The sequence below is a fragment of the Phocoena phocoena genome, chromosome 17 (assembly GCF_963924675.1).
Source record: "Phocoena phocoena chromosome 17, mPhoPho1.1, whole genome shotgun sequence".
NCBI lineage: Eukaryota > Metazoa > Chordata > Mammalia > Artiodactyla > Phocoenidae > Phocoena > Phocoena phocoena.
In genome coordinates this window covers 4,845,734-4,872,273 of record NC_089235.1, presented here as the reverse complement: position 1 = coordinate 4,872,273, position 26,540 = coordinate 4,845,734, and the positions used below count along the sequence as shown (strand labels likewise).

The window sequence follows — 26,540 nt, the reverse complement described above, 5'->3', positions numbered from 1 at the left end:
ATGATAGACAAAAATCAAACCTGTGGGACAGGACAGGATTCCATGCCCTCCATGACTTGTCTGATCCACGTACTTGAAGAATGGTTTGGTGTGGAGCACCTGGAGGACTACTGGAATTTTGCAAACTATCTCTTGTGGGTTTTTACACCACTCATACTTTTAATACTTCCTTACTTTACTATCTTTCTTCTCTACCTTACTATTATTTTCTTACACATTTATAAGAGGAAGAATGTATTAAAAGAAGCTTACTCTCATAATTTATGGGACGGTGCCAGGAAGACGGTGGCAACACTGTGGGATGGACACGCGGCCGTCTGGCACGGTAAGCGAGATTACTTTGAGTTTTGGGCTCCTTTTCGTGTGGGTGGCGCTGAAACCGTGTTACCCTTCCATTTTGTTGATTGACGAAATATTGAAAAATATAACGGAAGGGATAGTTACTATTTCCTGTTACCTGTTTGCATGCATTGTGCATATATATGTCTTTCTTAAAATGATTTTTTCTGAGCACACTAGTTTCCATTAAACAAAGAACCACGTAATAATGTAGACTATCACTCTAAGCTCAAATAAAAAATTAATAGTTAAGAATCTAAGAGAGTAAGAGATGAATTAAAACAGTATAGAAAACTGTTTTGAAATTGCTTTATTTTGCGTTTACTTCCATTTTGTTCGAAATAAGTTTGACTTTCCCAGTGTAGAGATTTTTAAAAAATGAAAAATAATATTAAATAGTAATAACATTAAATTAGATAGAATATATACCAAAATGTACCCGTTTTCCGTTTGCTGTGTGACTTATTCAGCTGACGTGTTGTCATTTTAATCCTACATATGCCTGCAAATCGCTTTTGAGCACTTGACTGTGCCGTACAGTCAGTCAAATGCTTACCGTGCATCAGTTCTTATAATGCTGTAGAGAGAGTCCACGTGTTATCTCCATTTTACAGTTTTCCCATAAGGAAACTGAAGAACAGCGAGGTTGTTATGTGCCCGAGGCACGCCAGGACACCAGGGAGAAGGGCCAGGATGCAGCCCCTGATTCCTGGTTCCAGGCCTGTGCTCCTCTGATCTGTGCTGTGCCGCAGGCTTGTCCCTGGTTGGGCTCAGGGTCAGAGTGTAGTGGTCGACAGACAGCAGCTTTGCAAACAGGAACCACATGCCGTCGATGTGTTGAATTCATAGTATTTACCCATGAATACGAATGCCGTTGCCAGTCCGTACAACTCGCACACCTGCTCGTGGTTGTTCACCGGAGGTGGGATGCTGTTTCAGCATTCCGTGACCAGAGGCCGTGCCTATGTGGACTGCTCTCGTTCATTGTCTTTAAAGCAGTGAGACAGAAATTCAGTGGCCTCGTTTACAGTACTCGGGAAACAATGTCCCTCTCCCACTTATAACCCCCTATACTTCAGGGTAATATATATTGTAAGGAATTTGAATTTTTTTCTGTTTCGGGAGACATGATTTAATGTGGATAAATTCAAGTGTTAAACTTATTTTGTAGCAGCATATATAATTTTGAGGTATTTATTATTTATTTTTCTGAGGTATTTAAAAATATGCACCTATGGCTCAGAGGAAGTAAAATATATAGTTCTTACCATGTTTTAATGTTTTATTTATAATAACATATTTTAGTAAGATAAGTGATGCTTTTTAAAATGATTTTCTTCACTCTGTTCTTTAGTGACGCACACAAAAGGCATTTGTGTGCATATTTGGATTTTGTATTGATGTCAAATCAGTTTTAATTTATGCTTTGTAAAGAATCTTCAGAGGAATTTTTTAACAAATAAAAATGTTCATTTTAGAAAATGTGGCGAGTAAAAATAAAGAAGAAAATAATAGTCACCTAAAATTTACCATGCAGTTGAATTCTGTGTGTTTATTTTTTATTTGTGTGGCAGACTAGTATTTTCATGTCGCTAAGCCTCCTTAGATGACTTATAATGACTATATGGACTCTGTAAATCCTATAACTAATTTACTTACCTATTGAGCTGTTGTTTGTTTATAACTGGTTTACTATAAGTATCTTTGTATAAGAATCTATCCAGTGTTTCCTGTTTTGAAGTTAAATTTTACCTTCTAATGTATATTATGTAAGTGCTTTATCATTTTTCAAAAGAATCTGATTCTACTACATCAAGAAACATGAATTTGGTATTTCTTAGATACCTGCATTTCTAGGTAGTCTGTCAGTGAAGCCCCTACCCTCAAGTTGCTTACAGCCTTTAAACTATAAAAATTTTGACTTTTTTACTTCACATTTTACTATTAATTTTTAAAGAAATGGACATATTTTATTCAGTAAAAGCGTCCTATAAATTAAACCATATGTAGTAGAGTTTTTTTTATGGGAAAATTAAATTGGGATTTCAGGAGAACATTCCCGCTGTCCTTCAGTTGGGTAAGAGTTTCCTTTCCCCTCCTCTGTCTTTCCCCCAGGGAAGGACTCCTGGGTCTGACTCCTGAGTTCGAACGAGGCCCTGCCAGTCACCGCAGGGGGACCTTGGACAGGTTACCTGATTTCTTCTCCCCTCCCTTCTCCCTCCTCCTCCTCCCTTCCTTTTGCAACAATTAGGATTTTTTTAAACTTCATTTTAAAAAAATTTAGAATTACAGAAAAGTTGCAAAAATAGTGCAGAGTTCCTCTTTTTCACTCAGCTTCCCCTAATGTTAACATCTTACATAACCGTTTGTACAGTTATCAGATTAACAGTGATATAATACTATCAACCAAACTACAGATTTTATTCACATCTTACCAGTTTCCCTGCCAGTGTCCTTTTACCAGGATCCCATCCTGCATTTGGTTGTCACGTCTCCTCCAATCTCTGAGGGTTTTTTAGTCTTTTATGACCTTCAGACTTCTGAAGAGTACTGCTCAGTGATTTTGTAGACTGTCTCTTAATTTAGATCTGATGTTTTCCATAAATTGATTGAAGTTGTACATTTTTGATAAGAATCCCTCTGATGGTGGGTCCTTCTCAGCACATTGTATCCGAGGTTCATGATGTTGACATGTTTTATTATTGGTGATGGTGACTTTGATCACGTGGTTAAGGAGGTGTCTGTTAGGTTTCTCCACCACAAAGTTGCTATTTTTTACTTTGTAATTGATAGATGTCTTGGGAGAACTCCTTTAAGACTGTGTAAATAACCCTTCTCTTCAAACAAGATACTTACTTTTCTGGACTTCATTTCCCTCTTCTGTAAAATGGGTTGTTGGAAGGATTCACTGGGCCTTGATGTAAAGTACTTAGAATAATTTTTATTACATAATAAAAGTTCAGCAAATGTTAGCTATCACCATTACAGAGCATCTTTCGCCAATAATTTGGAAAGCACTAAAATACATCACTTGTTTCTTGGTCACTATTAAGTTCAACTTCACACACCTACTATGTTCAAGGTTCCTAGTATTTTCAAGGTATATTTTTAGGCTATCAAAGTTTTGATTCTTATTGCTAGCAAGAAATGCATTTTGCCACCCAGTATATACATACAGGTATATACTATTTCATCAAAAGTGTATATACTGTCTTCATGCGATCTGCTCTATTTACTATTCTACTCTCTCATTTAAAAAGAAAAATGCTGACTATAACTGACTAAAGTGATTGTATAACTCAATGAGTGATGGCAACCAGCATTTGAAAATCACAGGTACAGATTAGCACGGGCACACCTCTAGTAGGAGGTGTGGTGTGGGGAAGGGCACAGGTCGTGGAGTCAGACACATGTGGGCTTGCGTCCTGGCCGTACCACTGTGTGACCTTGAGTAAGTTACATGGGCTCTTCTTACTTGGGTTTTCTCATCAGTGCAGGGATTCTGTGAGGACCAAATGAGAGAGTTATTATGGATCCAATGCAGTGCCTGTCAGGTGAATGCTCAATAAGTGTTCATTTTTGTTTCTATGGGACAAAAGTGAAAGCACTATCCATGGAGAAAGTAACTTTTGAACAAGGCTTTGAAGAATGAGTGGGAAAGGAATTGAGTAACTATTTCACACCATTTTGTTTAAAAATTAAATAGACAGTTTTGCAGGAAGAGAGAAATGATCAAAATTGGTTCAAGAAGGAGAGAGAAACAGAACAGACCAGTAATCATGAAATAAATTGGAACAGTGGTCAAAGTCTGTATCCTCCTCCCTTCACAAAGGGCCGAGAGCCCACAAGTTATACTAAACTTTTAAGGAACAGATAATGCCCATCTGTGTTTGAAAGCGTAGGGAAAAATGTGGAGCTACACAGTTTATTTTACAAAGCTAGCAGAACTTTGCTATTGAAACTAAGGAGAACACAAAAAGGAGATTTGCAGGTCAGTCTCATAGAATGTAGTTTTATAAAATTCAATAGTTATAATAAAAAAAATCTTAGGAAGCGAAGACTAAAAGGTACTACTTCAATAAAGGGAATGTACCAGGAAGCTTCAACAAAGATGATCCACATTGGAGAAGTGGAGAAGTATTAAAGCGAGTCCCATAAGTAGGGACCAGAACAAGGAGGCTCTCACCACTACTATTTAACATTGTCCTGGAGCCCCTAGAAATAAGTACAGAGACGAGAAAAGAAGAGATGCCTGAAAGCCAAGTGAATCCATCCATCAGTACTAATAAGATTAGTTAGCAAGGGAAATGGGCATATGATAAACACAAAATTAGTAGCTACTCATATACCACCAATAATCACTTTTAAAATGGAAAGGAAAAATGCTACTTGAGACTAGATCTAACCAAAAAACACGTAAAAGCTTTATGGAGAAACTGTATACTTTACAAATGGAATTCAGAAAAGGTGAAGTGGATAGAGAGTCTCAGCATAGTAGAGATGTTGCTCTGCAGCCCACGCTCCCAGTTCCTTTACCAATTCAGTAGACTTGTAACACGTTTTCATCAAACGTCTAAAATTCATATAAAAGGGCAAACAAGAATAACCAAGACAAATCTGAAAAAACAAAAGAGGAAGTTTTCCCCTATCGTATCAAAACCATTAGCATTTATAATGATTAAAATTACGGCGTTGGTACAGGGAAAGGATCATCACAAACAGATCAAACAGATTAAAAAGTCAGAAATGTGAATTTAGTAAATGATAAAAGTGGTATTCCAGATCAGCAGGAAAAGATATAGGAAAATATTTGATGATCTCCAGCTACGGAAGGTCTTAAAGAAGATGCAAAAAAACAAAAACTGTTCAAAAAAGACAGAACTAAAAGACACATGAAAAGATGGGGCAGATCACCACAAGTCATTTACAACACGGCTTAGAAAATAATAAATTAGTAAGAAAAGAAATCCAACTTAAAAGTGGTCTAAGCATGTGGTCTAAAAATGGCCTAAATATAAATGCCAATAATTATAACAGATTCATAAGCCCACTAGTAATTAGGAATGCACATTAAAACTGCACTGAGATAGCGTTTTTACTCAGAGGATTGGCAAATAATTAAAGTTTGTTGACCTTAAAGGATGAGAATGTGGAGATGGGAACTCTCACTCAGTACTTGTGAGAAAGTACCGCAGTGTAGCCAGTCAGGAGGATGATTTGGTAGTTTCTGTTATAATTTAAAATGGGCGTGTACCACATGATCAACAGTTACCTCAGCATCCAGTCTAGTGATAAATTCACACATTCAGTGCACAAGGATGCATATAAATGAAGGTTCATTGCAACCAATATTTGAAAAATTGGAAACAATCCAGTGGTCCCTAAATAGGAAAATGGCTAAGTGATAGGAATTCATTATGGAATACTTTACAGCCATTAAAAAAATCATTAAAAAAAATCGCTACATGTGTATATCAAATAGATGTCCAAGATATGTTGTTGAATGGAAAGACTGAGATTCATTACTATAGTCCTAATAGGAAACTACCTAGGTTAAAACATGCGCACACCTCAGTACTGAATAAAATGCAGGGTGTATTCAGGACCAGAAGATGAATCATTCATGGGTGAGATGTATGCGGAAGGATGAACCTGGAGAAGTAGCCAAATTCGGCTTTAAAGGCTCTTGAATGCTATGCTCAGGAGTTTGACTTTATTTTATAGGTAGTTTGCCTCTGTGTGCTTTCCGGAGGAAGACTCAAAAGGATGGTATTGTTATTTTACCGTAGTGTGTAGGCGTATAGCCTTGAAAATGGATTTTTGGTGACACATTTAGAAAGGATCTATCTCTTAGGAGAAGATCATCCTTATCTGGATTCATGATGCTGATGTCTAAAGCCACTAGGCAGTAACTCATTTACATAATAAATAATTGCTACGGAGATAGATGAGGCTACCTGAGCTCCCCGTGACCTTCAGATCCTCGCCAAAGAATCTGGAGAGTGCTTAGGCTCAGGGGACAGAGCAGGGGAGGTAAATAAATGCGCATCTCTTGGAATCAAATAAGAGAACCGCAATCGTCACAAGAGTAGGGCTGTTTTCATTGAAGGGGCCCAGACCACTCGAAATGTGCATAAAATGTGCCATACGGAGGCTCCCCGTCCCTGGACAGCGGATGGACGGATGGTGGCGATAGCTGCGTTCCCGATTGCGTTCTCTGAGCTGCTGTTGCCCATCAGATCCCCAGGACTGGGGTTCTGTAGGCAGGAGAGGACGGGGCCACACTTCAAAACTAACACTGGAAAGAGGGAGTGATAGATTGAAGAGTTTTTGGAGGTAAAACGCACAGAAGCTGGTGACCAGGGGAATACAGAGTCTGAGCGAGGAGCAGGTAACGTGCCCCAGGATTTCTGCTTTTGCTCGACAGGGAAACATGGGACAGGAAGTGCTCCTTTAGAGACGGTCACGTGAGCAGCACAGAGGAGGGAGGCGCCCTGAGTCCACGTGACACCGAAAGAATCTGACATCACTTGATCGGTAATTGGGACCTAAAAGGCCTTGACATTGACCAGAGTGATTATCTGCTGGTGCTTTTATAGCGAGGGGCGGTATGACCACATCCACGCTTTACGAGTGACACAGTTGAATATTGGGGCTTAATGGTTAGTGGCACGATGGTAAACTCTAGTTTTTGTCAATAATGAATTGATTCATTGAATTTTTCTACTTTCAATCAGGTGACCTGGTATTAAGTAACAATTATTTCTCAATTCTTTTTTTTAAAAAAAAAAGTATTCTGGAAAACAAGAGAGAACCTCAGGAATATGCTGTATAGAATCCCTGAAAGAAGTATTCTTTATTTCTTGGAAAATTTATCTGATGGGACAATCGATCCTTTGGATAACGTCAGACAACTTCAGTGACTGTTCTAAGTAAATTGAATTATTTGAATTAGAATTCAGTAATTGGGAAGAAATGTTAAAAGTATAGACACATACAGAATCTTGAAATATCATTAAATTTAGTTTTTGAAAACATTCTCTTGAGCCCATTTGAAATATTACCAAGTAGTTTATTCCTTCAGTGGTAGAGGAGGGTGGGGAGTGGAACTCTGTCCCTGCCCGCGTCAGATACCTTTGGCAAGTACCGGTTCTTAGAAGCGGTGGAAGGCTTTCCTGCGCTTCTCCCTAGGCCAGGTTTTGCTTTTACAAGAGAAGCTTCCGGGAAGCGAGGGGGATTTTGTTCTCTGAATCTTTAGCAGGGTCTCTCGTGAGTCTCTGGCCTGCCCTGCCCCTGGTTTTCTCGCGCATGCGCGCTGAGGCCTGCGTGAGGCTGGGGAGTGGGGGCAGACTCTTGTTTGTCTCTGGGTTCCCGGGGATCCAACACCTAGCGCTCGCCCACATTCGGTCTCTAAGTGTTTGTTAACATTTTGGTTGTTTTCTTCTCTCCCACTTTTGTGGCACCTGCTCGCCCTCCCTCCCACGCAGCTGAGAGAGTGGCCTCAGCTTTCTAACGTGCTGCTTCTTCTCCTTCTTAGGGTGGGAGTGAGGTTCTCTCACGGCTGCAGAGTTGATTTTAGTTTTCTCCTTTTCTGTATTTGCGACTGTTAACCTTCTCCAACAGTGAGAAACTAGGCTGACATTATCCTTAATATGTAAACTGATTTGATCAGTCCCCCTGGGTGTAATCAGTCTCCCATCACTGCCACCGTCCCCTGCCACTCAGGGACACCACCCTGCTCCACTCGGGCTCTGACCCCCATCCTCATGCCACGTGGCTCCCCTCCTTTGCCCGCCCAGGCCCCAGCACCCTTTCTAGTCTCTTCTCCTGTGTGTGGGCTCTCGTGACCGTTTGGGTTTTGACTCACCATCCCGGGCCACCCTGTACGGATGCCCTCCTCGCCCTGCCTGGGCTCCAGCACCCACTGCAGGCCACCCTCCACCCAGGCACCTACTGCACGCCGGCCCACCCAACCGCTGTAGGACCGATATGTTCAGGGAGGGAGGGAAGGGGAAAGTGGATGGAAACAGGGGGGCTTGTGCTCCCGAAAGAAAGACTGAGTGTCTGAGTTAGTAACCATCCTTTAGTATAAATAAACTAATATTAAATACATTTTAAGTATCTGTATTTTGTCTTTCTAACAGGTTATGAAGTTCATGGGATGGAAAAAATACCAGAAGAAGGGCCAGCACTGATCATTTTTTATCATGGAGCTATTCCCATCGATTTTTACTACTTCATGGCTAAAATTTTTATCCATAAAGGCAGAACTTGCCGGGTAGTAGCTGATCACTTTGTTTTTAAAATTCCAGGTAAACTTTCACTGTAGCTGGTGATATAAAAATGTTTCATTAACATGATCAAATTATGTGACAGTCTGTATGTCTTTGAGTTTAGTATCTGTTTTAGGTAATATACCTAAATATAAAAACATTATGGCCAAAAATGTTATCTAATTTCTTTCTCTATTAACAGGCAGTCATTATTTTTTGAAGTTAATTGTAACTTTTGCCAAACAATTAATTTGTATTTTGGTATAGAAGGTAGTTGATTTTTCATATGGTGAATTTTTCTATGAGATATTGATCTGGGAGTTTAATTTTATAGTAATTAGTGTTTGATTACTGTCAGTTTGATAGCAAATCAAAGTTAAAAAAAATTAGCCAGGATATATTTTGTCTTTATATAATCATATAATATTGCCTCAGAAATCCTAACCTAAAGAGCCTATTATGTCTCTTATCATACTTGACTTGCTTGGTAGAATTATAACTCTTAAGACTGAGGACTACATTTTTAAAAATATTCATATTCATAAAGGCTTTGTACCTTTTTAAAAAGATTAATAAACTGAATGGTTTCAAACATGATAAGAGTTTTTAAAAAAATCATTCTAAAGTAAACTCATTAAGATTAAATCTTATTTTCTTCTGTCAGGAAGTCACCAGAAACAAGCCAAGAAAGTTTATGGTATGTTCTCTGGAATTGTAAAAGCAAAAGCCACCCATCAACCAGATAAACACCAGACAGTGAATGAAATAACAGTTCTCTTAGTGCCTTTCATAGACATGGTTAATGTTTCCAGCATCCTTGTGTCACTAAAAAGCCATTTGTACTTTGTGTATAAACTAAATTGGCTATAAAAGGTATTTCTTTAGACAGTAATATGATCACTTTATAATAAGCTTGGAAACTAGAGGAAAGAAAAACATCATTATATGGTCCTACCCCCTAACATATATCCAGTTATCGTTTTGATTTATTTTGCTTCATTTTTAAAAAAATTAATTAATTTATTTAGTTTTGGCTGTGTTGGGTCTTCGTTTCTGTGCGAGGGCTTTCTCTAGTTGCGGCAAGCCGGGGCCACTCTTCATCGCGGTGCGTGGGCCTCTCACTATCGCGGCCTCTCTTGTTGCGGAGCACAAGCTACAGACGCACAGGCTCAGTAGTTGTGGCTCACGGGCCTAGTTGCTCCGCGGCATGTGGGATCTTCCCGGACTGGGGCTCGAACACGTGTCCCCTGCATTGGCAGGCAGATTCTCAACACTGCGCCACCAGGGAAGCCCTATTTTGCTTCATTTTTAATTTGCACATCTTCACGTTATGCAAACTGTTTTGTTCTTTTTTAAAAAACTTAATGTAGCATTAACATTTTCCCATGTTTTATAAATAACATTTTAAATATATGACTAAAATATTTACTTAACTAGTTTTCTCTTATGGAACATTAGGTTGCTTACTTTTCTTTCTTTTTATAAATAATAAATGTGAATATTTTTATTTAGCATTTGACTTAAAAATTTCCCCCTTTATGATCTTGTAATTTATTAAACCTCCCCTGTTTATTCGTTTATCATGAGAATACATCTAGTGAAATCAGTGAACTTTTAACATAGTATAGGATGAGAATTATTTCTTCTCAATAATATTGATAATCTTGCTTCAGATCCTTAAACCTATGAGAAGCTGGGTTATTCTGCACAGTTTTCACTCTCCATCCCCATATTTCCCAGTCTCAAGGGATAATGTATACAAACACCAGTCCTCTAAATTTCCAGCTTAGGATTTGGTTAAAATATTTAATTACTGATAGGATTATTTCTTTCATCCATAAATAGCTATAATTTGAAAAACTGTATAATATTAAGACTGGAATTAATTGTTCCTGAGCCAACCACTCACTTTATTAAAAACTCTTAATGATATTGCTATTATTGTTGATTTAAAAAATTTTTTATTGTGGAATTAGCAGTATCTAACTTTTAATTTCAATAGATTTAACTGTGGCTTGCCAATTTTGGTAGAGCTAGAGCAGTCAGACTCACATTCTCTTGAGTGATTCTCTTTCTTATAGGGTTAATGGAAGATTAGATGTGTGATTGATGATGGGATGTCCTTTCTGATGGCTCTAATAAATACTGTAGACAGTGTTTGGCCATGAGATGCAGTGGAAGGAGCTTTGGACTAGACATACCTGGACCGGAATCTCTGCCCTGCCCTTTGCTAGGTGTGTGACTTGGAGCAAGCTTCTTAACTCTCTGAGTCAACTTTCCTCATCTGTAAAATGGGAATAAGAATCCCTATTTTCCCAGGTGTTTGTTTTTTTCTTTTTTTGGCCGTCACACAGCACGGCATGTGGGATCTTAGTTCTGCAACAAGGGATCGAACCTGTGCCCCCTGCAGTGGAAGCATGGAGTCTTAACCACTGGACCACCAGGGAAGTCCCATGAGTTTTAATTAAGAATTTGAATATGTAGCCAGAGTAGTAGGTGATCACTGAGAAAGTAATCAGCGAGACATAGCTACTAATTTACCAGCAATATTAATCTTATGTTAACCTTAAGAGTTGTTGTTGGTTTAAAAAAAGTAAAAAAAAGAATTTACTGATTTAAGTATAGATAGTACATTATGTAGGTTGTGAAGATTTTTGCTCTTGAAGAATTGGACAAGAAGTACTTAAGATACATCTTCATGCTAATGTTTCTTACAGGGTTTAGTTTATTACTTGATGTATTTTGTGCTATACATGGACCAAGAGAAAAATGTGTTGAAATTCTGCGGAGTGGTCACTTGTTAGCTATCTCACCAGGTGGTGTTCGAGAAGCCCTGATTAGCGATGAGACCTACAACATCGTGTGGGGTAATCGTAAAGGCTTCGCTCAGGTTGCAATTGATGCAAAAGTGGTGAGTTGTATAAAACTGATTATTAAAGGAAAGCTGTGTCTACTTTAAAATAAATGCTTAAATAGCTTAAGAGTATATCAGAATGTAGATACTGTCATTGCACTACTTTAAAAATTAGTGTCTGTAACTCTAAGATAACAATAGAGAAATATTCCTTGTGCGTGGGAAGCCATCTTTATAAAAAAATTCAACCTGGAAATTTGCAAATATCTAGCAAGGCTTTATTTTATGCTTCAAAATCCAGCTTCTTTTAATCAAATTTATGAAATTTTTTGTATTCCTTCACTTATACTTTTTTTCATAAGTATAATCAATCCAACTCTGTGTATTTTAATCCTTTGGTTCAACTGAGTTGGCATGTTTCAGTGATGGCTATTGGTTGGTTTCATTGTAACTCTTGCATTTGTGACCAATTTATATAACAATAGAGCTCAAATAATATATGGTTTCTACCATTTTTCATCAGCAAATGTGATCAGCTCTCTAATAGTATGAATAAAGATGAGAAAGAGATATTGGTGGAATTTAGATCTTTTTAAAAGAACGAATTTGTCAGTAAAATTAAGTGTTCCTCTGGGATTTGCTGTAATTATTCTACTTAGTAAACTGGAAAATCTGAATGCCATCTTGTTTTTTTTGCTTTGGAAAGTATATCTAAGCTTTTTGGTCTCTGTATTGTACTTTATCCTATGAAACATTTATTACTTATGGAATGTTTCTCCTTTGTTTTCTGTTTGTTTTCATTATAGATTGTCTATCAGAAAAAGAAATCATAGCACTTGACAAGGTGGTTTTCTTTTTCCAGGCCAATTAGTTAGGGACTGCTGCTAATGCTTTCACATTTCTGTTTTTTGTGTGTGTGTTTCCACTGCTGTCATATAGACACCAGTCTGCACCCTTAGCTTGCCTGTTCATCTTGCAGATGCAGACTTTTGATTAAAAAGGAAAGGATTATGGATGACTCCTTCTAACCCAAAAGCAACATTTGAAGAAGAATGGACATTTTCCGTTTATTTTTTAATTGCAGAGTTACAATAAAATAAAATACATTGAGCTCTATTCTCTGTACATATTTGTATATGTAATTCCTAGAAGTAAGTTATTGCTATAGTGCTTTAACAATGTGATCTTGGTATAAGTTGATGTACTTGTCCAAGTGTTTAATAATGGACAACATAAAAATTTAAACACTACTGTCCTATAGTAGATTATAAACTCCCTTAGGACAAAGCCACCTTTTATATTCTGAATTCCTAGTACAATGACTAGCACTTAGTAGGCTCTCTGCATTTGTTGAATTGATTTTTTAAATACTACAAGAAAGGAGTCTTTTGAATTTAAGTCTATGTTAATAGTATTAATGATACAGAAAATTAATTTATAGACCATTTTATTTTCCAAAAAGTCTTATGTACTAAGGTAGAAAACAAAACCTTAGACTTTATGAATAATGTAGAATATAAGATGATATATGCACAGTTGTCCCGAAATTAAGGATAATCAGTGTAAATGTATATTAAAGCAATGGTAACAGCTAAAAACTTAAAGATAGTTCAATCTTCAGGTTTGTATTTTGAGAGAATTATTTCTTCCAAGGTTTAAGGTAAAAGTGACAAAAATAGATTTGGAATCACACAGATTGATCATGGAATTCTAATTCCTCATCCTTAAGTTACAGTTTTAAGGACCATTGCCTGGAAGAAGTCTTGAAAGAAAAAAATTATATAGAGAAAGAAGCCCTTTTATCAATCCCTGAGTTTCTAGATAATTAATTAAGATAACCTAGATAGAGCTTCCCTGGTAGCACAGTGGTTAAGAATCCACCTGCCAATAAAGGGGACATGGGTTCTAGCCCTGGTCCAGGAAGATCCCACATGCCGCTGAACAACTAAGCCCGTGCACCACAACTACTGAGCCTGCAATCTAGAGCCCGTGAGCCATAACTGCTGGGCCCACGTGCCACAACTACTGAAGCCCATGTGCCTAGAGCCCGTGCTCCACAAGAGAAGCCCCGCAATGAGAAGCCCACACACCACAACGAAGAGTAGCCCCCGCTCGCTGCAATTAGAGAAAGCCCATGCGCAGCAACGAAGACCCAACACAGCCAAAAAAAAACACCCGATAACCTAAATAATTTAAGATTTTTTATACAAAACTTGAGAAAATTTAATAAACAGCCTTTTACAAGTTAATAAACGAAAATCTTTAACGTTGCTGATTTACAAAATAGCACTGCATCACTGATAAATCTTGTACCACCCTAACCTTTCTTAGCACTTTTAAAGGCTTTATGTTGGTACCCCTGTACAGTAAGTAGGTGACATATGTAATTATTCCAATGTTACAGATGAGGAGACTCAGACACACAGAGATGAAGGGATGGAGGGACCCTGTCACACAGCAAGTCAGAAGCAGAGCTTACAGTTCAGGACTGCAGGCAGCTGGTACACTTCACAGTGAGTCCGCCAACCCCAAGATTAGAGGGCCTTGCAGATCCGCGAGGGAAGCCTTTCAGTCACATGTGGATACAGTTGTAAATGGCACCAGCAGCTTATTTGAAAGAGCCCTTCTTAGGTCTCACAGAATTATCATAAACTGAATAAAAAGTTACGACTGTTGTTACAAGACTAACCACATTTAAATTGAAACAAAGGAATGGAAATTCAAGTGAAAATCTAGGTCATCGACAGAAATTCACAAAATATTGGCAGAAAGTATTTAAGGCTCGTCTGCAAGTTACGGGCTTTTTGATATAATCTAAATCACTCTTATTTTGTGAATTCCTCAGAATTCTGACTTTGCTAAGAATTTTTAGGTAATTTCGTAGCTAAATAATTTGGGGAAAAAATGAGCCCATTTACTCTAATTGGAAAACCAATAACAGATGTAAAAGAAAATAGCGTTCGTTTCAATAAAATTGTTTATATGTATTATCTCAATCTATAAAAACCTTGAGACGGGATAATTATTATTATTGTCATTTCATACATGAAGAAACAGGTTTAGTGACCTGTCCAATGGTTCCCACTGAAATTTTTGTGGCAAAGTTAAGACTCCAAGGCCACGCTCTATTCCCCAAGAATAGTTTTAACAAAATACACATTCTCTACCTCTTCACACACGTGTACATACATGTACAGAGATACATGTATACATGTAATCAATTTGATTCTAGGTTACTTATGCAACTACCTTGTTATACAAAGTGTGCGCAAACAAAGGAACCAACTACAGTATGAAGTTGTAATAAGGTAATGCTTGCAGCTGTAAGGCTGCAAGCTTGAATGTAAATTTAGAAACCAGGGTATAGCCTGGAATACTGAATTTGTAGGGTAAGCCTTCTCCTGTTCAGTATCTTCTAGAAATGCCCAGCTTCTGGAGAGTTAGCCATTTAAAGGATGATATATATATACCTGAAGAGTCTTTATAAAGTGCATCCTTCAATACTAACTTCGGGGTTCATGCCAGTCAGTAGACAAAAACCTAGCAGCACTGATCAGAGAAGGCAAAGTTGTGTATATGTGAGCTGAAAGCTTTCTGTTCCTTCCTGGGCATCTTAAGTTCTCAACTCTAAAGACATTGGAGAAGTATTTAAAACATTAGGATTCCAACCATCACTTTATTCTACAAAACTAGTGGTGGTTTTAGGAAAATCATAATCTGAATTTTTTTACAAAAGAGTCAGTCTACTTTGTCTTAGGTGTTAGCTTTGTGAATTAACTCCATCAGATTTTAAGTTACTCATCGGACTGCTTCTTCTTTACCCGGCTTTTCTGGTTTTAAAATTGCTGCTGCCTGTTTCCTACCCTTTGTATTCAGAGAATACAAGCTAATTCCTTAGAAGCATTTTCTCTCTGTCCTGTTGATTCATTCCTTCTTTAGTTCACCTGTCACACTGTCTTTCAGTACCTGCTTTATTCCAGGCACTGTTCTAGGTATTTCCAGCAGTGAACGAAACCAAGTCTCTGCTATGGGGGGTCTTGCTTCTCGTGAGGGGAGAGAGATAATAAATAAATGATCAGTTAGGTGATTGAAAGGGAGTATGTTTTATGAAGAAAGCTGTGCCTGTAGACTCTTTCCTTTAGTCCACCAGATTTGACTGCTTTCCAAAGCTGAAAAGGAATGGCTTTTTAAATGTCAGCTTATTTAAATGTTTCAAACCCTGCTCACTCAGGCAAGTAATTCTGTATTAACAAATGCTGATAGTAGACTGTAAGTAAAATGATCCTCGCCCTCCCTTCCAGTTTTATCTATTCTAAAACATCATTTAATTCAGTATATTTTGTGTACCTTTTAAAGTGTTTTATTCAATTTTTTATCTACTTCAGTTTCACCGTGATGTAACTTCCTTACATGATCCTTTGCTACTTTATCCATCGTTTCATGACATTTAGATAAGGTCTCCATTTTTTAAAAATCATATTTAACCAATAATATTCATGGAAAAATGAAAACCATGAACTTTTGAGCAGACATCCTCCAAAATAATGATAGAAAGAGTTCTTTTATGTATTATGTTTTTCCTTTTTTTTTCTTTTTTTGGTGTTGAGTATTATAATTACTTTTCATTGATGTTGAACATTATTAGATTTAATAAGCTCACAACAAAATGGTGTTTCACTAATTCCATGACAGCATCTTGCTAAAACTTGTCATTTGAACATTTGTAAGTTTCTCCATAGAGAGAATTTCTGTCTTGAAACTTTTTCTTCAGTAGCCCACTGAAACCAGTTTAATTATCACATTCATTTTACTTAATGAAATTAATGATCACTTTAATCTTAATTTTGAGTTTCAAGAGTTCATGTGGAATGATAGGAAAGTCGGTAAATGAAATATTATGTATTACCACTAGAAGGTAGTGTTTCCAATTTATATTTTTCTACAAATGATCATGTTAATTTTAGTCTGATAAATCACACTGGTGATAACAGTATACCTTTATTTTTAAAATGCCTCGGTTTTGTAACTTAAACAGGCCCTCAAAAGTTTGCATTAGAGACATCAAATGGATTAACGTATTTACTTTTTAATTCAAATTCTCTCTTTAGCCCATTATTCCTATGTTTACACAAAATATTCGAGAAGGATTTAGATCCCTCGGAGGAACAAGTAAGTTCTGATTCATATGGTTTTTCTAATTATAATGTAATATTTAGAATGTAATATTTTAAATATTTGGGCTTTTGAACACTACAGGAAAACTTTTTGAATTATTACTTTAGAAAACGCATATACTATTTAGATGTTTTTCTCTTTAAACTCTAAATGATAACTGGTTCTAAGTAATGACGGTTCTAGATGTTAGATTTTTGTTAAGAGTCTCACGTATATACTGAAGCTTATTTATCATGGGCTTTTTAAAATTACGGAGTGAATTTTCTAATTTACTGTGTTAAACCATGTTGTTGAGGTTTAAAACAAATGTACTTATTTGTAAATAAAGACTATCTTCCTAACTCATTCCTGAGGAAGTGACAGCTGTAAAAATGGATGGCAGTAAAAAAAATTGGGGGGGGGGGCAGAATTTGAAAGTCTATTTATCCTGAAAAAAGTGTATATATATATATATATATATATATATATATATATATATATATATGTTTGCATAAATCTCTTTTAAATTTTAAGAAATTAATTTCTATTGGAGTCTAGTTGATTTTACAATGTTGTGTTAGTTTCAGGTGTACAGCAAAGTGAATCAGTTATACATATACACATAGCCACTCTGTTTTAGATTCTTTTCCCACATAGGTCATTACAGAGTGTTGAGTAGAGTTCCCTGTGCTATACTGTAGGTTCTTAGACAAGAAAATATTGAATTAAGATTAACAACCTAAGGAGATATCTTTTGCTTTAATTTATTTCGGTTACCTCTTGTTTTTTTTTTGAACCATGATAGGTTTACATTGAAAAGTTCTTTTTGCCTCCCTTTACTTTATTGATAACAAAGTAAGCTTTGAACCTAGCTATAAGAGTGATAACAATTCAATGTGCTTTCTCTTTGCAAAGTCTCTTTTTTTTTTTTTTTAGTTTTATTGTTTGCTTTGTACCCTATGGTTTATATATTATATTTGATTGATTATGTTTTCTCCCTACTGCTATATTGTTAGTGTTCCCACCCACATACAAATCCCATCCTGAAAACCTCAAACTTCTGTTGTTCCTTTTATGTAGGTGTTGGTATATTGTTGATATTCCATTATGTTTTTTTAGTTCTTTTTCTTCAAATTTGGAATGGAAAGGCAGATTGATGTGATGTTTAACTTTTGTTGTGTAATTAATCCTTCTAATTTTCTCTCAGATCATTTCTTTAGAATTTAAGCTGCATACCAGAAATTATTCCTAATTTTGTTTCTTTAATTGTAAAGTGGTTTTAAAATTCTTTTTGACTGGGTTTCCCTGGTGGCGCAGTGGTTGAGAGTCCGCCTGCTGATGCAGGGGACCCGGGTTCGTGCTCCGGTCCGGGAGGATCCCACATGCCGCGGAGCGGCTGGGCCCGTGAGCCATGGCCACTGAGCCTGCGCGTCCGGAGCCTGTGCTCCGCAACAGGGGAGGCCACAGCAGTGAGAGGCCCGCGTAACGCAAAAAAAAAAAAAAAAAAAATTCTTTTTGACTGCTTTTTTTACTTTAAAAGTTGAATATCTCAAAAGTTGGTGTGTAGTGGTATATTTTTTTGAGTATTACTTTGGGTCTTATGGTATATTCTATGTTTCCATATATAAAGTGTTTTAAACTTTCAGTACAATTCTTTTTTTTTTTTTTTTTTTTTTTTTGCGGTACGCGGGCCTCTCACCGTTGTGGCCTCTCCCACTGCGGAGCACAGGCTCTGGACGCGCAGGCTCAGCGGCCATGGCTCACGGGCCCAGCCACTCCGCGGCATGTGGGATCTTCCCAGACCGGGGCACGAACCCACGTCCCCTGCATCGGCAGGCGGACTCTCAACCACTGCGCCGCCAGGGAAGCCCTCACAGCAGTTCTTAATTATGTATTCCATGTTGCTTGTCATGTTTTGGATTCTTTTTTTTTAAACTTAGTCTGTCAGTTTATGTTACATTATTACCACTTTTAATCTTGCTAAATTTCATGGTTGGTCATTAGCATTAACAATTCTTTTTCCTAGTTTACAGTAATGTTTTTAGTCTTTACTTAGTTTATTGGTGCATTTTAGTCTCATGTTTACTTGAATTTATTTTATGCTTTCATTTTTTCTTTTGTTTGTGTAACAGGTATTTGTGAGTCTCTAGACTTTTTAGCTTCTAGCTTTTTGTTGCAATCTTTATGCTGTGTTTTTCAATAATAGTAGTTAGTTTGCCTTTTAAAATTCTTACATTTTTAAAAGCTCATCTTTCCCCCGTAATTAATAGACCTTAGTTTTTTGAGCATTTTTAGGTTTACAGAGAAATTGAGCAGAGGGCATAGAGAGTACCCACAAACCTCACCACTCCCCAGTTTCTTCTGTTATTCACATCTTGCATTAGTGTGGTACATTTGCTACGATCAATGAAAAGCTCATCTTTTAAAAAAGTATTGTATTAATTGCCAGGAGGTGATCCTGTTTGCCTCCATCCTCTAAGTCTTACATAATTAATTTGAAAGTTTACAGTTACATGCTCAGAATATTTAGCCAATTAAAATGATTTTGTTTTCTTTAAAACAGGGTTATTTAGGTGGCTGTATGAGAAGTTCCGCTATCCGTTTGCCCCAATGTATGGAGGTTTTCCAGTGAAGTTACGCACCTATTTAGGTGACCCCATTCCATACGATCCAAAGATCACGGCAGAAGAACTAGCTGAAAAGGTAAATTATTCTTTCTTTCTTAGTTTTAGGACACATTTGTACTTTCAGGTTTTATTTTAAAAATTAATAATTCTACAAGCATGTTCTGGATCAGTGGTGATTTTTTCCCCAGGGGACATCTGGCAATGTCTGGAGACATTTTTATTGTCACCACGGATGAGACTCGGGAGGAGGTCGTGCTGTTGGCGTCCAGTGGGTAGAGGCCGGGGATGCTGGTAAACATTCTCTAGTGCACAGGACACCCGCCCTGCCCCCAACAAAGAACCGTTCTTTCTAAAATGCCAATTGTGTTGAGGTTAAAGTTCTCGGCACCGTTAATTAAAAGGTTTCATTAAGTGATATTCAGAAGAAGAAAGCTTTGACCTCCATGAAAAGAAATTGCTTTGTCTGGTAGAAATACCTTGGGAGGAAAATGGAATCGTGTTTAAGAGTGTGGGCTGTGAAGTCAGATCGTTCTGGTGCCGCTGTTTGTTTGCTTGGGCAGGGGAGCAGGGGGGAGAACGGAGCCCACTCACAGAGTTACCCCTGGGGGTCACATGCGATTGAGGACATCCGTCATTGAGAGCAGTGTCTGCCATCTAGTAGGTGTTCCATGACTGCTGGCTACTGCTGTGACTCTAGGAACTTGTGGCCCAGCGTGGCAGGTAAATAACTAAATCGATGCTTTTAAGGTGATGCGTTCGCACGATGGTGTGCTTGCGGCGCGATTTCTCAACCTGGGCACTATTGGTATTTGTGTTGTGCGGTTGTTCTGTGCACCCTAGGGTGTTCACTCACTAGATGCTGGCAGCATCTCATCGCTATCCCTCACTCACCGTGACAATAAAAAAACATCTCTAGACGTTGCCATTATCCCCTGGGAGACAAAATCTCCCCTGGTTGAGACCTGCTGTTTTAGGGTATTATGGAAACACAAAGGAAAGACATCTCAATTAAACCAGGGATGCCTCCTTGAAGGAAGTGATACTTGAATTCAGTTTTGAAAGGCGAAAAGGGATTCGCTGGGTGAAGAGTAGAGAGGTAGAGGAAACAGCGTATGAAAGGATGGCAGCACGCACGGGCGTAAAGTCTTCAGGGAGTTGAGGGTGGTCTGGGGTAGCTAAAGGGATAGAGAGTATAGACAATGAGGCTGGAAACATAGGAGTGTCTGGACCACGAAGGCACATCCTTGATTTTGTTTCTTGAAAGCCAGGGGTAGCTACTGAAAGCAGATGACTGATGTAGTAGGTTTGCTTTTAGAAAGATCACTAGAAGCAGTAGGGAGGCCGAGTTTGAGTGAGACCAGGAGAAGCTCAAAAGGGAAGGAGACTGCTTTGTGAGGGAAAAAATAGGAAACGCTTCCTAGAACTGAGGGCATTTGTGGTAGGTCTTGAAAGACGGACGGAACTTGGACATGCGGACTTGGGGCAGGAGGGAAGAGTTCCAACAGAGGAACAGTGTAGGAAGGTTGACTGCATACACCAACAGTGTAGAGCAGCCTGATAGGCCTAGGAGAGTGAGGTTGGGAAGGGAGCCTAATAAATTCGCCTTCAGGAATTTCGCAAAGCATGTGAACATCGTGAAGGTTCCAAGAAGCCCCGCAGTAAAGAGGTCCACTTAACTTTGTTTCAAAGAGCCTTGCCCAGTCTCATCTGACCAAAACCAGCTCCTGGTTTTTCCTGGAATAGCAGCTAATAACAGCTCTGGAATAAACTGGGGGAATCACTAGCTGAGTGGGTAGCGAGCATTTGGTTGAGATGAAACTGGAAAAGTAGGTGGGAACTCTATTTTTCGGCCCGTGAATAGCAGATTTTGTTTAGGAGAGGCCACTGGAAGTAGCCGTTCACCCGCAGTGACACTGGCCGAGGCAGGCACACAGCCACACTGGGCGTTAACGGGGCAGGACTGGATCCTTTCCACAGGGATGGCCCAGAAGAGGCCGAGCGGACGAGCAACCGTAACGCCCAGGGCTCAGCAAGGTCTGGCACTTAGGAAAGGATGCCCAGCTGAGGCAGCTAGAATGTCACATCAGATGAGACTGTTCAAATCAAGCAGCTGGTATGTAGGAAGCTTGACAAAGGTAACATTAATGATACATTATGTTCCTTGTCTGTGAGCTTCATTCTGAGAAAATGTACCTCCCGCTAGGTATTCTACTAACTGGTTAAGTGAGTTCACTCAGAGCGTGTAGCAATCCTTTTCCTGAAAGGAAACCCCTCCAACACTGGTTTCCCGGTCCGGGCAGGCTCTGTGCACAGCACTTCTCCCATCCCCAGGTGATGCCTCACGGTGGTGATTTCAGATGACACCAGGGCTCAGCCCTCACCCTGTCATGTTGCTTCTGCCCACACACCTTATTGTTCCTGTACCACACCTCCGCAGCTCCCTGACAAATGCATTCTCCTTTAGCAGAGCTGAACTCTGTTTTGTTCTTTCAAAAGGTTTTTCCCACCTAACTATTAGGATTTAATTGGGTCAGAACAAGTTAGGAACACTTTCTTACAAATACCGTCCATTTTTATGGTTAAGATACAAGGTAGTGGAGAGAGAGGGAAGAGAAACTGGCCTGGAAGTTTAGGGATCTGAGTCCTAACCCTAACTCTCCCACCAGGCCGCAGAGTCAGGCTGGGTAAATGGTGTGTTCCTCCCTGAGTCTCAGAGTCCTCAACTGTAGAATGGGGAGATTAAAATAGATATCTCAGAGGTTTCATCCAGGTCTAAAATTAAGTGAATCCTGTTCCCTTATTTTTCTCAGTTAAGGAGAATATATATATATATATTCCCGGGACTTGATTTTTCATGAGTGAGAAATATATTCATGGCACTGGTAGAGTTAGATATTTTAGATGTTAAAATATATATTTACCAATTCAAACTGGTAAAAAGAAGAGGCCTTCCTGAATCATTGAAATACCTCAGTTACTGTCTCCAGTTACTTTATGTACTTTATTATCAGTATCTAAAGTAACAGAAGTTGTCTGCGAAAGCATAGTTTAGTAAAATTTCTCGAGGGAATTTCCTTAAATCTATAGTTGCCATACCCATATTTCTGATGGTAAGTTGTCATTGCTGAACTAAAGTAAACTTGAGATAAAGAATACTTGAAATTTTCCTTTTGTGGATACATTGCACGAATTTCCAATCTCCATTGTTTACAATATAAACATAAACTGTAGCATAATAATCCCTGGATTATCGCAAATCCAAAATTACTAACATCTAAATTAATGTAGAAATGAAACCTCATTTAAGAAGTGGGAGCTAGACTGTTCAGACATTTGATTGTGGAGAAGATGCATTTCGTAGACACTAAATCTAAATTAAAATACACTGTACTCAAGCTGAAGCGGGCACTTGGGATACGGCCTTAAAGTTCCCTCAGTCTTAAAGAAATCTGTTCTGTTTCCATCTGTCTCTTTGCCGCTCTCTCTGCATTCTGCATACACACATCCACACAGACGTTAAGTACAGATGTATTTATATGTACAGGTATATATAATACACATGTCCTATTAAGGTGGAAGGAAGGTGGGGAGAAGTGGGTAGATGTGAGTGGCACTGGGAGGTGAGCTAACGGATGCCACCTATGGACTCTTACTCTCGCTGAATGAGAAGCAGGAATTGTTAAGGATGATTCCCAGGTTTGGGTTACTGGGCGGGATTCATGGCCATTTGCTGAAGCACGTTGAGTTTGAGGTGCCTTTAAAACATTCAAGGGAAGTCCTATTGAACATTCCTATCCGAGGCTGGGCGGCTGGAGATATAAATCTGGGAGTCGGCAGCAAATGGATGGTAATTTACGCTGTGGAAAGCTTACTGAGCCTTGGAGGAATAGTCAGTGCTTGATTTGGGGAGTGTAAATCTGCAATAGGCGGTTGAAAGGGAGCGTCCTGAAAACCTAGCTTTTCCTCCAGGGGTGTGAGTTCCAGAAGCAGGATCAATGGTCACGTCAGATGAAAAGAATGTCCGTAGGATTTAGTGACACAAGGGGGTCATTAGTGATCTTTGCGAGAGCTGTATTTTCTTAATGCACAGACCCCATATTTCTCCACCCAGAAGTTCTTCCTTGATACATCAATTCATAGCAAACAAAGTCTCTACTTTTTCACTTGGTATTTAACTCCCTTCGTGATTTAATTGAAACCTACCTGTAAAGCCTTATACTGCCCAGCAAATGAACACATACCTGAAATGCCAGCTCTCCGTCGCTTAACTGTTTTCTTGTGGTCTTTTCGCTCTTGCTGCTTTCTTCACTGCTATTGAAATCTCACAGGCCGGGGGAGACCCAGACCAAACAGTACCCCGTCCACGGAAACTTCCCTGGTCACCGGCCACCGATGAACTTCAGATGTGTTCTTTTCACATCTCAGATGATACAGCTCACAAATGAGCTTACATTCTAACTACTTTGTCCTTGATTATGCTTATTATGAGCTCCTTGAGATTAGAGACTTGTTTCACTAACGTTATAGCTTCCAAAGCATCTAGTATTTTCTGAGTGAATGAATAAACTTTTAAAAATATACGGCACAGAACACAACCTGTGTGTCAGTCGCTGTGCTCAGTGCCCGAAGACGTGGCTTCAGTTTCATGTAATCCTTATCGTAAGTGTATGAAATTGTTCTCATCTCACAGATGTGAAAACTTGTGCATTAGAGAGGCATATTTTTAAAATACATCTTTGGGCTAGGGTTTCTTAATTATATTTAAAAATAAATGCAGGTCCAAGATTTGTAAAAAGAAGGCTTACTAAAGGTTAGCATCTGAAAAGAAGTGTGTACCGTTGTGCCTACCTGTACTATGTGCACGCAGAAAAAGTTTTTTTAGAGAGCCACAAACTGATTTAAAGTAAAATTTGTTATTGTAAATCAACTATACTTCAATAAAATAAATTAAAAACAATAAATTAAAAATTGTTGAAATTTGTCATGAATTTAATGGGAACAAATAGTTTTAGAAGATTTCTTGATGTATCCTAATTGACTTTTCCATTGCTATGACTTAATTTAAATTCCTATTAAATCATCTAGAAATTGGGGTAAAGAACTAAAGCATATCTGCTCGTTCGTAGTTTTCCTCACTTTTTCCTGTCGCATTGCCTGATGTGATTGGTGTGTATGGTCATGAAAGACAAATACATAAAAATGTACTAATGGGTGAAAAGGAGCGAAAACTTCCATTTGCCTACCAGAAAATTTCCTGCTACATTTTTCTTCTGACTTTTTTCCCTTCAGTTCTTTTTAGTGTTTATTATGTGCAAGGCATTGCCGTGCTCAGTGCTGGAGAAATGCTAAGATGTATTTTAAGGAGCTTACAACCTGGTGTAGAAAGTTGCCATGCAGACAATATCTGTAATTCAAGTGTAATAAAGTAAGTATAAGAAATATGCTATGCACAGGGAAGAACCACTGCATCAATGAAAGTTCAAGAACCTTCTGTACTAAACACAATTTGCAACGTTCTGTTACTTTTTTGTATGTTTAGAATGCTGAAAGGGTTTTGAAGTTAAATAAACAGTATTACATTAAAAAAAAAAAAGAAATATGCTATGGGCATGCTGAGAAGGAGATCATTTACTCTGAGTAGCGATGGGTGCTAAGTTAGGGAAGACTTCTCATAAGTAACAGTATATTAAAATCCTTACTAACTACATATCTACATTGAGAACTAAAAGAATAACGGCCTTTCTTTTGTTTTCTTGATAGACGAAGGTTGCCGTTCAAGCTTTGATTGATAAGCACCAAAGAATACCCGGAAACATTATGAGTGCTTTGCTAGAACGTTTTCATAACAAACAAAAGATCAACTAGAAGACTCTTTAATACATTTATATTAATATGTTTATGTCTGTAGGACTGTCTTCAAAATTTTGTGGGTTCTATAATTAGTATTTTTTAAAAAACCATGTTAATAAGCATCTGTCACTGAACTCGTTTAACATTGTATTGTCAATTTTGTTTCTGCAATCCATTGTGTCAGATTTAATCAATAACTCGTTACATGCCTAATTATTCAGAAAATGATCATGGTTCTTTTTATAATTTCCTAATAATGTATCATAAACATAGATTCTTAAAGTTAAGTTTATTAATAACAGCAATGGAAGTTAAACAAACATTCCTAAATAATGCATCTAGTTTCTGTATCTCTTGCACTGAGCTACTTTTGCAAGGTGGCATAACCTAGGGTTTAGTACAGACACTTCAGTTAGGAAAAAAAAATGCTCTTTCCTCTGCCCCTCATTCCTTTCATGACCTTGGGCAAATCGCATAATGTTTTTATGCCTCAACAATTCAATTTTTAAAAACATGTTAATACTTTGGTGAGGAATATTGTTTTAAATTCTTTATATTTGCTGTGATTGATGACTGTAGAATGAAATTATAACTGAATTAATTAAACAATACCAACATCTTTTAGAAGCTTATGTATTTTGTCCATAGGATGTTTAAATTACTCCTTCAGGTATGATGTCAAGTTGCCAAGGACAGTGAAAATGATGTACTGTTTTTCAAGTTGAGTAAAAAAGAAATTAGGGAAAGTAAAATTTCTAATTATTGTTATTATTCTTTCTAATATTATATATATATATATATATTTTTTTTTTTTTTTTTTTTTTTTTGCGGTACGCGGGCCTCTCACCGTTGTGGCCTCTCCCGTTGCGGAGCACAGGCTCCGGACGCGCAGGCTCAGCGGCCACGGCTCACGGGCCCAGCCGCTCCGCGGCATGTGGGATCCTCCCGGACTGGGGCACGAACCTGTGTCCCCTGCATGGGCAGGCGGACTCTCAACCACTGCGCCACCAGGGAAGCCCCCTCTAGTATTATATTTTTAATGAGACTCTGTAGACAAGCCGTACAGGGTGTGCATTGTCAGCCCTATGATATGGCATTTAATACTGTCAGGATAGAAATCACGGTTGTGCCCTGCATCTCATATGTTAGAAGCTGATTCTAGGCTGATGAAAGCACAGAGAGAAAGCTCTGCTTTTGCTCAACATCATGGCTTATTCAGCTTGTCTTTGCAACCAGTCAGATGGTTTATTGTTTCAATAAAAATATACTTGAATAATGAATTTATGTGAACATGTCTTTCTGAAAAATTAATGCCTTTCGATTTGTTGTCTCCTTGAAATCTGAGTTTAAAAGTATTTAAACACGATAGTACCAGAAATCAAATACAGTATGTCCCTCTCCCTTTTTAAGATATTAAATTACTTGGATTTTTGTATACATTTT

At 38.1% G+C, this 26,540-nt stretch overlaps 1 protein-coding gene across 1 annotated transcript; it reads left to right on the top strand.

Moving 5' to 3' along the window:
- Positions 1–25,112, top strand: TMEM68 (transmembrane protein 68). The gene is made up of 6 exons (XM_065895614.1): positions 1–325; positions 8,484–8,651; positions 11,330–11,523; positions 16,575–16,635; positions 19,184–19,323; positions 25,008–25,112. Exons 1-6 carry the CDS (start codon positions 1–3, stop codon positions 25,110–25,112), a joined length of 993 nt encoding a protein of 330 aa, XP_065751686.1.
- Positions 25,113–26,540: the final 1,428 nt, after the last annotated feature.

Coding starts and splice junctions, on each gene's coding strand:
- TMEM68 (XM_065895614.1), top strand. CDS start 1: ATGATAGACAAAAATCAAACCTGTGGGACAGGACAGGATTCCATGCCC. Junction 326..8,483: donor ACACGCGGCCGTCTGGCACG/GTAAGCGAGATT, acceptor TCTTTCTAACAG/GTTATGAAGTTCATGGGATG. Junction 16,636..19,183: donor TAGATCCCTCGGAGGAACAA/GTAAGTTCTGAT, acceptor TCTTTAAAACAG/GGTTATTTAGGTGGCTGTAT.